A 15807-nucleotide genomic window follows, 5' to 3' on the forward strand; every position below is an offset into this window, starting at 1 on the left:
AAATGGATGGTAGACAATGACATACCTTGTCTAAATGGATATTCATGTGATAAGATTWATCTATTGAGTAAGGTAAAAAATGATGTCATACATTAGCAATCGAGCTATACAGGTGACTGGCCTATAGTCTTTCAATGCAAAAATATACTAGCTTGTTTGCACTTTCACACTTTTCTGAGATTCTGAGCAGTGGTTGGTCAGATCAGAAAAACACCTGCCCAACACTRTTTGAATAAGATGTTATCATCCATATTATGAGTTAACCATTCAGAAAGAAAACAAAAACAAACGTTAACTTGTCTCACTCACTACCTCACTACTTAGGTTTATCGAAGTGGATTTATGGCATGGACACCATCATCTTTGGTGCTCTGCATTTACGTGCACGTGGAAATTATAGTMAAAATTCATGACATTTTTGGCATGAGGTTAGCAGTGTGTTAGCAGTTCAAAATCACATTTTAATAAGATAAATTGTAGAAATGGGCGGGGTTTATGACTTTGTGGCTRTGCTAACTAGTGACGATCCAACGTCATTAGCTACCCTTACGTCCACTTCAGCTGTACAGAGAAGAAAATTGGTATGTGTGACTATTGTTTTTTTTGTTGCAATTATTTGTTATCTTGACCATATGCTTTTAAAGTAAAATTACTGCTTTTGAGGTCGAGGGCTGTGACAGCATAACTAGCTAGCCAGTAACGTTGATTGCTCTTCAAAACTTGCGAGATCGCCAGGCTATAGTTACAATATAACGTTAGTTGCTAGGGAGCTAGCTAGAAAGCCCTAAATATCTYGACTCTATTCTCATGTTTTAATGACACAAAGAAAGCCTGATGTTAGCTGTGTCTGGTGTGGGAGACTCAGTTCCAGCCAGGGCCTAACATTAATTGGCTAGGTTAGTATWATATWGCCTCAAAGCTAGCTTTATCAACTTGTTAGATACCTTGCAACAAGTAACAGGCCAAACATCCCCCCTGTAAGGTGGAATCACATCATTACATTCTCCMATTCTAATAGAATCTCATTCTATTTGTATGGGCTAACCACTGTATAATTATTGGGATAACATTTAGCTAACGTTAGATAACAACATTGACCATTTAGATAACATACACAGTGACTAGAGAAAATATCAAATATCAGTAGAAAATGCAGAATGGTATAGTTGTTGGATAACTATGTAGGCTGTACTTGGAAAGCTTCGAGAGTACATTGGGGGACAGGGCTTTCCTCATCATAAGGTGACTGTCATCCCACCTCTTTATGCACTTGTTATTCAATTCCATTTTCTCTGAAAGGCCCTATGTGGTACGAAGATGCACTTTCTTATCAGAGTTCCCCTTTGACACAGAGAAAGATGGGACACATAACCTTGGCTTCCCATGCCAGCGGTGCAGTGGCTATTAAATCACAAACACTGACTTCTGATTACACATTTATAGAGGCTGATGTTGCTCGGTGGATTTAATTGACTGTTTAATCTTGGCAGAGGGTCTTCATTTCTAGGTAATAGGCTAATAAGCAAYTTTTAGGGCTACTGCAATGGAGTTGTAACCTATTCCCTATCAGGCCTGTTTCTAGGCCTATTTGGTTGCATTTTCCTGAGTATAAAAAGGACCTTAGGTAGGGATTGGTGGGGCATTAATTCATCCCTCAGTTTTAACAACACTAAGGTATTTTCACTTGAGTGATTAGGGTAATTTTTTATATGCAGCAGAGTACAGGCCTAATATCCCATATTGTAATTTGTAACACCATCTGTATGTACATCTGAGACACTCCATTTAGTATGGTATTGTTGTGAATACAGATATACCCCTTTTATGTCCCGCATACTACAGTGTATTCAGAAAGTATTCAGACCTCTTGACTTTTTCCACATTTTGTTACATTACAGCCTTATTCTAAAATGGTTGAAATACTTTTTTTTACACATCAATCTGCACACAATACCCCATAATGACAAAGCGAAAACAGGTTAAAAAAAAATGAAAAGGCACCTAGTGGAGTCTAAGACCATGACAGACAATATTCTGTGGACTGATGAAACCTAGKTTGAACTCTTTAGCCTGAATGCTAAGTGTCACGTCTAGGAAACCTTGCTCCATCCCTACCGTGAAGCATGGTGGTGGTAGTATTATGCTGTGGGGATGTTTTTCAGCAGTAGGGACTTGGTTACTAGTCAGGATTGAGGGGAAAGATGAATGGTGCAAAGTACAGAGAGCTCCTTGATGAAAACCTGCTCCAGAGGGCTCAGGACCTCAGACTGGAGCGAAGGTTCAACTTCCAACAGGACAACGACCCTAAGCACACAGACAAGACAATGCAGGAGTGGCTTCGGGACAAATCTCTGAATGTCCTTGAGTGACCCAGCCAGAGCCCGGACTTGAACCCAAGCGAGCATCTCTTGAAAGACCTGAAAATAGCTGTGCAGCGACGCTCCGCATCCAATCTGACAGAGCTTGAGAGGATCCGCAGAGAAGAATGGGAGAAACTCCCCAAATGCAGGTGTGCCAAGCTTGTAGCGTCATACCCAAGAAGCTGTAAACGCTGCCAAAGGTGTTTCATCAAAGTACTGAGTAAAGGTTCTCAATACTTATTTAAGTGACATTTCAGTGTATTATTATTATTTATTTATTTTTATTTAAAAAAAATGTTTTTGCTTTGTCATTATGGGGTTTTGTGTGTAGATTGGTGAGGRAAAAAAATATTGAATCCATTTTAGAATAAGGCTGTAACGTAACAAAATGTGGGAAAAGTCAAGGGGTCTGAATACTTTCCAAATGCACTGTATCTGGGGTGATTGGCTATAGTGTTGACCAATCACCACTTGGCACCACATTCATGCTCTTTGTAAGTGTCATTTTGGGGCAGTTGACTTGACATATGGCCCGGCATAGAACACAGATTGTTCTGTGCTGGAGCTAGTCAGTCTTTTAAAGTATTAGTTGTTTGTGTACAATAAACATCACAGAAAGGTTTGTTGTGGTGCTTCCACCCATGTTCTCCACATCAGCAGTGCAGTGAGTTATTAGTAAGCTAGATTCATAGTACTAGTCAGGTTAAAGTTAGCTGCTTAGGTGATTGAGCATTAGCCAACATTAGCTCACACTCAGTGAAGATCTCAAGCCACAACAATATGTTACGTTTCGTAGGTATGTATTAATTTGTAGATGTCCATCATCCGTTTCGTATGATGTGTTAAAAATGTAATTTCGTATGATATGTTACAAATTTCAATTTGTACAGTACGTTATGAATTGCAATTCATACAATATCATACTTTTTGCGAATTCCTAACATATTGTACTGTCAGCAAATTTGTAACATGTTATTAATTACAATTTGTTGATGCTAACGTTGGCTAGGTGGCTAACGCTAGCTAGGCTAGGGGTTAAAGTTAGGAGTTAGGTTAGGGCAGTGGTCACCAACCTTTTCTGAGTCAAGATCACTTTCGCAGTTAAAAAGCAAACTGAGATCTACTGCTCAGATATATATATATATATATTTATTTTTTTACATTAACCTCACACAAACAGTTTTGTAGGAATGAGGTTTGTGCAGTAGGCCTAATACATTATCACAACATATTGGCTATATGATTGGCATGCCAATATTGTTAATCAGACCATATTATATTTCAAAACTCGAGCTTTGATAACAAAATAGATAAGTTGTTTTAGCATTTAGCACTTGTGAGGCACTGTGGAGCATGAATTGAAATAATTTGCTTTTTTATTTTACTGGACTTGATGGTACCTGCATCTGATGGTCAAATCACGACGTCAGTGATCTTCAGTTCGAAAATTCGGAGCTCTAGAAAGATGCCCGAGTTTCGGACTTGSAATTCCGAGTTGGATGACCATTCAAAAGATTTTTCCCAACCGCCTTCCATGGTCCCTGCTCTCTCCTTCCTTTCCTCCGGTGAGACTGACCAGAGAGAGGGGACACCGTCWTCCACCTGATGGCGAAACTCGAGTCGCAAAGCATCTGTCTCCTGCACAAATTCATGTTGTTCCTATGACCAGAGAAAGTTAAATATTCCTTAATATTAAAATCGACACGACGAGCTGCTGCTAATAATAAAACGCAGGGCTATCGATACTTGGCTACTCATTCATTGCATCTGCAGCCCAAGCGGAAGTACGGAGAAGCGCGTTTTGTAATATTGTTGAATAAAAACAGTGACAGCGCTGAATATAAACTTAAACATGAACTCACTCATAAAAACAACAGCTCTTTACTGTATTCGTTGACAGTCTTTCTGTGGTCATGGTTTTAAAAGTTATTACATCTTACGTAGGCTAGTAGCCTATTAAACTTGGCTGTGGCCAGGGTCATGGAAGCTTGGTGGCCACGGTGATTTGAGCTATCCGATTGGGCAGCGCAGTAGGTGCACTCGATTTAGTCACAGATTTGCCAGTCCGCCGGGTAGGCGGAGTTTGTCTCATGGGAACACTGCCTACCGGGTGCGCAAGACTTTTGAATCATGTGCACCTACCGGTAACAGCTCAACACGATTTTGAAAAGGAGCGCAAGCCTTTATCGTTCGTTGGCTTTTCTACAGAAATATTTGGYGATCGACTAGGAATGCCTTGAAGGTCGGTCGATCGACCGGTTGGCGACCACTGGGTCCTGGTAAGGGTTAGCTAACATGCTAAGTAAACTCAGCAAAAAAATGTACATCCTCTCACTGTCAACTGTGTTTATTTTCAGCAAAYTTAACATGTGTAAATATGTGTATGAACATAACAAGATTCAACAACTGAGACATAAACTGAACAAGTTCCACAGACATGTGACTAACACAAATGGAATAATGTGTCCCTGAACAAAGGGGGGTCAAAATCAAAAGTAACAGTCAGTATCTGGTGTGGCCACCAGCTGCATTAAGTACTGCAGTGCATCTCCTCCTCATGGACTGCACCAGATTTGCCAGTTCTTGCTATGAGATGTTACCCCACTCTTCCACCAAGGCACCTGCAAGTTCCTGGACATTTCTGGGGGGAATGGCCCTAGCCCTCACCCTCCGATCCAACAGGTCCCAGACGTTCTCAATGGGATTGAGATTCGGGCTCTTCGCTGGCCATGGCAGAACACTGACATTCCTGTCTTGCAGGAAAGAACACACAGAACAAGCAATATGGCTGGTGGCATTGTTATGCTGGAGGGTCATGTCAGGATGAGCCTGCAGGAGGGGTACCACATGAGGGAGCACGATGTCTTCCCTGTAACCCACAGCGTTGAGATTGCCTGCAATGACAACAAGCTCAGTCCGATGATGCTGTGACACACCGCCYCAGACCATGACGGACCCTTCATCTCAAAATTGATCCCACTCCAGAGTACAGGCCTCGGTGTAACGCTCATTCCTTCGRCGATAAACGCGAATCAGACCATCATCCCTGGTGAGACAAAACCGCGACTCGTCAGTAAAGAGCACTTTTTGCCAGTCCTGTCTGGTCCAGCGACGGTGGGTTTGTGCCCATAGGCGACGTTGTTGCCRGTGATGTCTGGTGAGGACCTGCCATACAACAGGCCTACAAGCCCTCAGTCCAACCTCTCCGCCTATTGCGGACAGTCTGAGCACTGATGGAGGGATTGTGCGTTCCTGGTGTAACTCAGGCAGTTGTTGTTTCTATCCTGTACCTGTCCCGTAGGTGTAATGTTCGGATGTACCGATCCTGTGCAGGTGTTGTTACACGTGGTCTGCCACTGCGAGGACGATCTGCTGTCCGTCCTGTCTCCCTGTAGCGCTGTCTTGGGCGTCTCACAGTACAGACATTGCAATTTATTGCCCTGGCCACATCTGCAGTTCTCATGCCTCCTTGCAGCATGCCTAAGGCACGTTCACGCAGATGAGCAGGGACCCTGGGCATCTTTCTTTTGGTGTTTTTCAGAGTCAGTAGAAAGGCCTGGGAAACAGTGTTTAAACCCTTTACAATGAAGATCTGTGAAGTTAGTTTGATTTTTACGAATTATCGTTGAAAGACAGGGTCCTGAAAAAGGGAGAAAAAGGGAAAAAGGGAGTTTAGTTGCAAAGTTGCTAAAGTTGTCAGTTTATTAGATTTTAACACGCAACCATTTGCGTTATACGCCTACCAATCTACTCTAACCAACCACCACCTCTTTCCCTTTTGCCTTAAGTAACCTTCTGTCTTRTGTAACCAATACTAATTTGTGTGTCTGTCGGATTTACTTTACTATGTTACATCTAGTCTATGAGAACAAGCTGGAATTCCATGTCATACAATGCAAAGTAGCAATGTTGTTGTTTACACTGAACCTTGTGTTGTTTCCTCCAGGTAACCCCAGGTATATGTGAGAGAGAGGGAGGAAGACTACAGCCATGAGTAACCCTTTTGCACACATAGTTGAGGCTTTGGACCCAAACAACCCTGACCACAAGTTCTACAACCTCTCAAAGCTTGGAGACCCCAGATATGGTAGGATCTCAAAATACCACCACACCTTTGGCAATTGTTTGTGTGCATGGTTGGTGTACTATGCAACATTTGGGAAATTCAATGAAGATCTCATCAGATTTATGAATTGAATTTCACATCATTTTTTGAACTGTCACGATTTCAAATGAACTAGACTCCCGCCTTAATAAATTGTTATTAAATGCCTCCATCCTCCTGCAGACCGCCTGCCTTTCTCCATCCGCGTGCTGCTGGAGTCGGCTGTGAGGAACTGTGATGAGTTCCTGGTGAAGCAGTCGGACGTGGAAAGCATCCTGAACTGGAAGCAGTCTCAGACTCAGAGCGTGGAGGTGCTATTCAGACCTGCCCGGGTCATCCTACAGGACTTCACGTAAGTCTGACCACATGGTGTATCTAGTCTACAGGTGTGCTCGAGAAATCTTTCGTGGTAAAGTATGCAGTGGTAGTAGCTGTATTGTAAACTAGGAGAAGCTGATGGGTAGGCAAATTGAGGTTGTAATCAGGCTGTGGCTTTTCTATCCCTCTGAATTGCAAAGAGATGTCTGTTCTATTCTAACTTGTCCCCCTTGTCTCTCTCCCCTTGCAGTGGCGTGCCTGCAGTAGTGGACGTTGCTGTGATGCGCGACGCAGTGAAGAAGCTGGGGGGAGATCCAGAGAAGATCAACCCAGTCTGTCCAGCGGACCTCGTCATCGATCATTCCATCCAGGTGGACTTCAACAGGATGTAAGTCTGGGGGGGTCAGATTTATCATAGGCTTGTGTGGGGGGAGGTCAATGGAAGTAGGGCTGAATGTCAATTCTGTGAATTTCCATTTGAGAGGAACTTTTGTGGATTAGATGTTTATGAATACTGGTAATGGCAGTGAATTACTGCTACACACATTGAACAAAAATATGCATGCAACAATTTCAAAGATTTTACTGAGTTACAGTTCATATAAAGAAATCAGTCAATTGAAATAAATGCATTAAGCCCTAATCTATGGATTTCACATGACTAGGAATATAGATATGCATCTGTTGGTCACCGATACCTTTATAAAAAGGTAGGGGCATGGATTAGAAAACTAATCAGTATCTGGTGTGACCACCATTTGCCTCATGCAGCACAACACTTCTCCTTCGCATAGAGTTGATCAGGCTGTTGATTGTGGCCTGTGGAATGTTTCTTCTCTGGTCTGATGAAACCAAGATTGAACTCTTTGGCCTGAATGCCAAGCATCACGTCTGGAGGAAACCTGGCACCATCCCTACAGTGAAGCATGGTAGTGGCAGCATCATGCTGTGTGGATGTTTTTCAGCTGCAGGAACAGGGAGACTAGTCAGGATCGAGGGAAAGATGGAGCAAAGAACAGAGAGATCCTTGATGAAATCCTGCTCCAGAGCGCTCAGGACCTCAGACTGGGGCGAAGGTTCACCTTCCAACAGGACAACGACCCAAAGCACACAGCCAAAACAATGCAGGAATGGAACAGGTGTGCCAAGCTTATAGCGTGATTCCCAAGAAGCATCGAGGCTGTAATCGCTGCCAAAGGTGCTTCAACAACATTTTTTTATTTTTACTTTCAGGGGTATTTTGTATAGATAGTTTTTTCCCCCTAATCAATGTAATCCATTTTAGAATAAGGCTGTAATGTAACAAAATGTGAAAAAAGTCAAGGGGTCTGAATACTTTACGAATGCACTGTTTGCCCCCTGTTCCACAGTGGGGCTCCAAAGCGTTCCGGAACATGCRCATCATTCCCCCCGGCTCGGGGATTGTGCACCAGCTCAACCTGGAGTACCTGGCCAGGGTGGTGTTTGACCAGGACGGCTACTACTACCCTGACAGCCTGGTGGGCACCGACTCCCACACCACCATGATTGACGGCCTGGGTGTGCTGGGCTGGGGTAAGACCTGGCTTGGATTGTGTACACTGTTCTTGGAACCAACTCAAATAATTGCTAATAGTGTTAAAGGGATAGTTCAACCAAATTACAAAATGACTGCACAGTTTTTAAACTTCCAAGTGGGGCACTTAAGGCTATCCCCTTTAACCTACAAATAACCCATAAGCATCAAACMCAAAAATGTACTTTAGCCAAATATGAGCTATCTAGCCTTGCTACTGGAACGTGCCTAGACCTGGACTTAATCTTGCCTGACATGTTTGTTGTAGGTGTGGGCGGGATCGAGGCGGAGGCTGTCATGCTGGGTCAGCCAATCAGCATGGTGCTCCCTGAGGTCATCGGCTACAGGCTTGAGGGCACCCCAGACAAGTTCATCACCTCCACCGACATCGTCCTCACCGTCACCAAGGTAATCGGTTAGTCAGTTGCATGACAGTGGGGCCAYTGTTTATCTATCCTTTTAGACATCTCTTTTGAACAAATCTGTCTATTCAGTATAGTTCAAGGCATGAAATTATTAAACAAAGTAGTACTATCAATGCGATCCATTTGGAGGCTGTTGATTTGTTACTTGAAAAACTGACTTGCCCTAAGGGGATCAATAAACTTGTATTAAATAGTTTAGTTGTAGATAAACAATGGTGAGTGTTTCATTCCACAAGTGTATGTCACATAGAAACACCACTTGTCTGAGTGCTCTCCCTCTGTGCCCACAGCACCTGCGCCAGGTCGGCATCGCGGGGAAGTTTGTGGAGTTCTTCGGCCCAGGTGTGGCACAGCTGTTCATCACCGACCGAGCCACCATTGCCAACATGTGCCCAGAGTATGGAGCCACTGCAGCCTTCTTCCCCGTGGACCACATCAGTGTTCAGTACCTGGAGCAGACAGGTGGGATCTTTTAAATGTTGCATATTAGAGAAAAAGCAGGACAGATGCTACTTTTAAACTGTAGCCTTTGAGGTTTTAGCACCTACTGTCAACAATGTCTAAGAACCTCAGAGTTATTTGAATTGTAAAACGTGGCTGGCAACAGTATATCACCTTCTCATGGCAGTCAAAACTTTGTCCTGTCTCTTTTTTCCCTTCATTTCTTTTTTCATCATTGCTCTTTTTGCTGCTCCCTCTACTCAGGGAGAGATGCTGAGAAGCTGGACTACGTCACTAGGTATCTGAAAGCAGTCGCCTTGTTCAGAGACTACAGCAACTCCTCCCAGGATCCCGACTTCACCCAGGTACTGGATCATTTTAAAATGCATTTATCTATTAGAAATGTACATTTCTAGACTTATGACAAAAGATTGTCAGGCATGAGTTATGGCAACTTTGGCAAGTTATTCTGTTTTGAAAATGATTGGACACGGTCTATGTCTGGGATCTACAGTATGTGTCAAGTGATCACTAATAAGTTTCACACAAAAAATCCWAATTCTTGTTCTACTTTCCCTCTACTCCCCCCTGCCCCCTCTCCATCCTATGCAGGTGCACGAGCTGGACCTGAGCCCCGTGGTCCCGTGCTGCAGTGGTCCCAAGAGACCCCACGACAGGGTGGCCGTGACGGACATGAAGACAGAATTTGAGGCCTGCCTAACAGCTAAGGTAACGACAACACCTGCCTTTCACTCACTTGTTGATATCKACATGCTGATAGGATATCCTGTTATCACAAGTCCTTCCCTTAACATTTGTGTGTGTATGAGGTGTGAACAGATTTAGAAAACCTAGAGGGGGCATTTGGGACAACAGACTGTGATTGCATGCACCATTTTAAAGTAGTCAACCGGATTGGACTTACTATGGGTTAAGGAGGCATCACAGATTTCCATCCAGGTCAGTAGGAGGGGTCATGCTAGAGGTGTGCCCACTAGCTTTTCTAACTCAGTGGACATGTCTTTGCAGCAAGGCTTCAAGGGTTTCCAGGTGGCCCGGGAGCATCACCACGCAGAGGTTCCCTTCCAGTTCAATGACAAGGAGTACAGCCTCTCCCATGGCTCAGTGGTCATCGGTGCCATCACCAGCTGCACCAACACCAGCTGCACCAACACCAGCAACCCTTCTGTTATGCTGGGGGCTGGTACGTACTAGCCCTTGTCTCATGCCCTATGTGGGTTGTGTTCATTAGACACCAAACAGAATACATTTTTCTGAAATGGGGAGGGACTACCTGCAGTTTTTCATTACATGCCCGAATGAACACGACCCAGCTGATTTGACTTCTATCTGGGAAGTTGTTTAGTCATTGAGGTTGAATTGGTTCTGTGTTGCTTTTCAGGTCTCCTGGCAAAGAAGGCCATCAAGGCTGGACTGAGTATGAAGCCCTACATCAACATCCATCAACATCTGTCTCTTCAACAAGTTCCTGAACAAACAGGCACCGCGTACCCTGCACCTACCCTCTGATGAAACGGTATAATGTCCTGGAACAACGGATAACGTAATAACTTTCAGTAATGTAATATTCTTTCCTGTTATAATGTAATAAAACCGGGTAAAGTTATACAACTCCAGATAATTGTAAAACTTATTACATTATCTGGTGGCTATTACTTTATCAAATGAGTAACACAATTTTTATGACTATTGTATTAACTTACAATAAAAGTATGTTTAGCGTTTCTTCTTGTATTTTGACTGCATATTACAGTGTATTTTGTTATATGGCTGTTATATGGCTGTTATATGTACTATGGTTGTCCCTATGTATCAATGTATGTATTCAGTGTGCTCTAGCCATGGTCTGCTTCCCTGTACAGCTGGATGTGTTTGATGCTGCAGAGCGTTACCAGCAGGCTGACTTCCTGCTCATGATCCTAGCTGGGAAGGAGTACGGCTCTGGCAGCTCCAGAGACTGGGCCGCTAAAGGCCCTTTCCTCCTGGTCAGTCTCTCGACTTCGATCACAACAGCGTTCTCATCACACCAACTAATTTAATCATGTATGATGTAGTAGCTGAATGTAAATTAGGGGCTAGCCTGTATGATACTTTTCGGTATCAATATAAGATTCTGGTGGGCTATATGGATGTTTTTTTTATTGATCAAAGATCATAAAATACAAAGTAGGTACACATAGCCCACCGTTTGTTATGTGGATACCCACTGTTACCTGCCTGTCACCCTTCCTCTGTTCCCCTCTCCCAGGGCATCAAGGCTGTGCTGGCAGAGAGCTATGAGAGGATCCACCGCAGTAACCTGGTGGGCATGGGGGTCATCTGTCTGGAGTACCTGGCCGGGGACACGGCAGTCACCCTGGGCCTGACGGGCCGAGAGCGTTACACCGTGGTCATCCCAGAGACACTCACACCCAGGGTGATTGTTGACATTAAAGGTACGACCGGTGATTACATAGGGTGGGAATTGGGAAATTCTCAGTGGAAAGGGAAAATTGGACACCTAGTCAGTTGTACAACTGAATGCCTTCAACTGAAATGTGTCTTCCGCATTTAACCCAACCCCTCTGAGTTAATGAGTTATGCGAAAGTCTGAGTTGCTAGTAGATGTCTAGTCCAAAAAAAGAACACTTTGTGATTTCTATGAACTCTCTAATACATTATGATTCTGTAATACACTTGAAAAGAGCAACTTTTTTTTACTATGAGCAACCTACAACTGTCTGTTTCCCTTCCCTTACAGCTCGACACGGGCAAAACATCCCAGGCGAGGATGAGGTTCGACACAGACGTGGAGCTGACGTACTTCCACAACGGAGGCATCCTCAACTACATGATCCGCAAAAATGTCTGAAGACTAGAAGGAGCGCACCATCGGGATCAAGCCGCGCTGAACACACACATCCTCCATGTAGACGGAGAGACAGAAAGCCCTGACTCGCCCTCTGTTGGTTTGAGTTTACCATTTGGTTTTCATCATGTTGTCTCCATTGGTTTTAGTGCATTAATCAACCGCAGTACTGGTTCCATTCTTGATCGATTGCAGGTAGGGATGATGAAATGAAAGTCAGAACCCCCCCACATTTAACACTGGTATGATAGACACCTGGGTTCAAATAGTAATAAAGCCCAGCCAAAGTATTTGGAAGAAAACAAATGTTTTTTAAACCCTGGTCTCATATAAAGTGACAATAGTACAGTAGCCAAGGACTCTCACCCTACCGCTGTGTTGCCAAACCAAGTGCTAACATTAGCTAGCCATGCACATAAGSCTAGTCTGCCCTGGTTGTTGGTTCAAAGCTGCCATTCATTATCTGTCCCGACCAGGATTGTATTTGTTGATTTTAAATTCATGTCAATTTAAAATAATTGCTGCTGTCGTGGAGTAGACATGGGCTCCTTCTGAAATTGCACCCTATTCACTATCTAGTGCACTACTTTTGACCAAAAGTAATGCACTACATAGGGAATAGGATGCCATTTCAGACGCACCCATGGTGGAGTTCCATTCTGTGTGTTCTGTTTGAACAAGAGATTGCCATGGCTATTCTAATTATTGCCCTTAAAATGTTTAAGTTGACATTATTAGCCCTCCCCTTTTGGAGAGGTATAGTATATTGTGTGCGCTTCTCCGTCTGAGAATTTGAGGCAGCGTAATTCCAGTCTTGTTCTCTGTCGTGTAAAATGTACTTTTCTCTCTTAACCAATTGGTGTTTAGCTGTAGGACTTCTATGATTATGTAGTGCTAAGTGCTTATTACTGTTGGTGAGTAGGGTGCAAACGTCCAGATCCAGTTCATTCCCGGTTGTTCCAGGTCTTCCTGGTTAGTAGATTCAGGAGGGAATGAGCAGAAAATGCAGGAATTCTCCAACCGGGATTTTTTGGGAAAGTTGATGAAATGAGTGAGCGAATGTTGCACCTTTTTTCTTTCCTGTTTTGGGAAAGTTACCAGAATTGTTCAACCCGAACGGTGAGTTTGGCTGGAGTTTGGCTACCCTAGTACTAGTACTAGAGTTAATCAAGTCAATCTATCAAATGAATATATGTAAACCTCATTAGGTTTCTGACCTGAAGCCACATTTAATATTTTCTTGAAGCACTAATGGTTTTACGGACCAAATTGTTTCTGTCTATCAAATTGGAATGAAGGCCTACTTTGAGATTCGTACTTGTTTGTGACCTCGTCGCTCTGATATGGATAAAAATGTGTATTTTGTCTGCTACAAGGTCATATCAGGGCTAGTGGTTGCCTCCTAATAGTCTTAGTGCTGGCCCCTTCCCGTTCTCCTTTCCATAACTGGAGAGGCCAGGGGAAATTCCTGGTACATATCCACMATATTGCTTTCGCCTATTATGTATTCTTAGTGATTGCATAATGATTTATATCAACTGTTATGTTATGGGCAGGTCGGCGTTTATTGGGATGAGTCTTGTCTTTGAGGCAGAACTGAGCGATTTCCGCTAGATGGGCCAGCTGCAAAGTCAAAATTGCCTATATTGTAACATTTATGGAAGACAAACATTATTCTTTTTGGTCTTAATTTAAGATTAGGGTTAGCAGTGTGGTTAGGCTTAAAATAAAATGTTATGACTTGTGGCTGTGCCAGCTAGTGCAGTGCAGAGTTACCTCCAGATCAAGATTCATGATGAAAAATGCTAACCTGCATGATATGGCTCAGGGGCAGAGTAGACTACGTTTGTCAAATTGTTGAACTTCTACTTTACTCAAATGCAGGATTGTTGTGTCAAAATAATTTTGCATTATTAGCCTATTCTTGAAAAAAKAACTAATAAAGCAGTAAAATAAAAATTTACCTGATAGATTTCTGGAATAATATACGTTTATAAAATAATTGCATACAAATCATTACATTTGAAATGGAATGTGAAATTAAAATAAATTCTGTACAGTAACTGGCTAAAATGTTGCAAATGTCACAATGTAATTTGAGAAAGCAACTSAGTGATCCCACAACTGCATACGAAGCTGTCTCGAAGGCAGCTGATGCCTTTCTGTATTTGTGGAGYTTCTGTGGCATAATGTGAACTGTAGAGTTGGCAYCATATACACTCAGTGGCCAGTTWATTAAGTGCRCCCATCTAGTACTGGGTCGGACGTCCCTTTGCATCCAGAACAGCCCAAATTCTTTGGGGGCTGGAAATGTTGCTCAATWTTTGTCAAGGGATGTAACGTGTGCCAGGAAAACATTCCCGACACCATTACACCACCACCACCAGCCTTTACCGTTGACACCAGGATGGGGTCATGGACGCCAAAATCCTGACTATGCCATCAGCATGACACAGGCAATGTTTTTCCACTCCTCAATGTTTTTCCGTTATCTGCCAGTTTGTGGCCCGCCTGTTAGCTTGCACAATTCTTGCCATTCTCCTTCGACCTCTCTTCAACGAGCTGTTTTCTGAGACACTGGAACTGACGATCATACCACKCTTAAAGTTGCTTAGGTCACTAGTTTTCCCCCACTCGAACGTTCAATCTAACTATGACTGACTGCCTCRATGCCTGTCTGCCTGCTTTATATAGCAAGCCACGGCCACGTGACTCACTGTCTGTARGCGCAAAGCATTTTAGTGAACAGGATGGCATACCTAATAAACTGTCCATTGAGTGTAGTTTCAGTGATGAGAGTAACCTGAATCTTAAGTTGTTATTCATAAAATATAACATTTTGTTAATACAGAAATACTATAGTCCACAAACCCAGTTATGACTGATTTCAGACAAGACAGTGTTACTACCATCAAGGACCGTACATTTGAATACAACCTTGAGACGGTGAAATCAAATAATACTTGAAATGTACACGTTGAGAGGTATGCGCTACTCACAATACAATTTGTTATACACAGATATTAAATATTACACAGATGACCAGTGCAGCAGTTACAGCACTCAACCAAAATAATAGTAATAAGTATAGCTGTTACACATGTGAACAGTACTGTACATGTTAAAGCTACTCAACATTAAGAATGGTAAGGAAACCAATGTCATTGGAGTGAGCGATCCATTTAAACTACAGTAGCTGGGAAAAGCGTGAACTTCAGCGGTGCACGTGTGACATGTTTGCAACTGATGTGTTTGATGCAGTACTTCCGTTTAATTAAAGCTGACCTCTTCATCTATCTGTTGTACCGTAGTAAATCTCCTTTGGGTGATTGGTTGATGTTACCTGTATGAATACAACTTGTCTTGAGAGTCAGCTCCATTCCTGTTGGAACAGCAGTGAAAAGAAAATAGTTCTGATTCATAGCATCAATCCAACGTAGGGATCCCCCTCGGCTCACGTCTTGATGTAACACATGTAGAGATGTCCCCTGCCCGTCTTACAGTCTCTGATCTGCCATTTGGCCCTCCTCCACACCAGAACACACCTCCTGGTCCCCTTCCTCTTGCCYCTGGCCGGGCTCTTCCTCCAGTTGGTGTAGGTGATTGGTTCTCCACCCACCCATTCCCAGCGTCCTCGGCTCTCCCTGTCGTTTAGACCTGAGAAATGGAGAGGACAGTGAGCGAGGTAGACGCACGCACACACGTTGAGCCACTTTTCAGCCAATGGAAATAGG

General features: G+C 43.3%; 2 protein-coding genes across 3 annotated transcripts in view; one reads left to right on the plus strand and one right to left on the minus strand.

Annotated features, from left to right (window-relative positions):
* Positions 1-6317: 6317 nt before the first annotated feature.
* Positions 6318-10811, plus strand: LOC111960185 (cytoplasmic aconitate hydratase-like). The gene is made up of 11 exons (XM_023982080.1): positions 6318-6447; positions 6649-6817; positions 7034-7171; positions 7953-7965; positions 8154-8337; positions 8607-8746; positions 9054-9225; positions 9469-9569; positions 9817-9933; positions 10234-10408; positions 10607-10811. Exons 1-11 carry the CDS (start codon positions 6351-6353, stop codon positions 10732-10734), a joined length of 1434 nt encoding a protein of 477 aa, XP_023837848.1. The 5' UTR covers positions 6318-6350; the 3' UTR covers positions 10735-10811.
* A 3234-nt stretch (positions 10812-14045) lies between these two features.
* frem1a (Fras1 related extracellular matrix 1a) overlaps positions 14046-15807 on the minus strand; it is a 29410-nt gene continuing 27648 nt past the window's right edge. For both annotated transcript variants that reach the window (XM_023982425.2, XM_023982426.2), the window contains one exon: positions 14046-15730. In XM_023982425.2, the coding sequence (XP_023838193.1) occupies positions 15528-15730 (203 nt within the window). In that variant the 3' untranslated portion in view covers positions 14046-15527. The remainder of the gene's footprint in view (positions 15731-15807) is intronic.

This window comes from Salvelinus sp. IW2-2015, linkage group LG37, assembly GCF_002910315.2.
Source record: "Salvelinus sp. IW2-2015 linkage group LG37, ASM291031v2, whole genome shotgun sequence".
NCBI lineage: Eukaryota > Metazoa > Chordata > Actinopteri > Salmoniformes > Salmonidae > Salvelinus > Salvelinus sp. IW2-2015.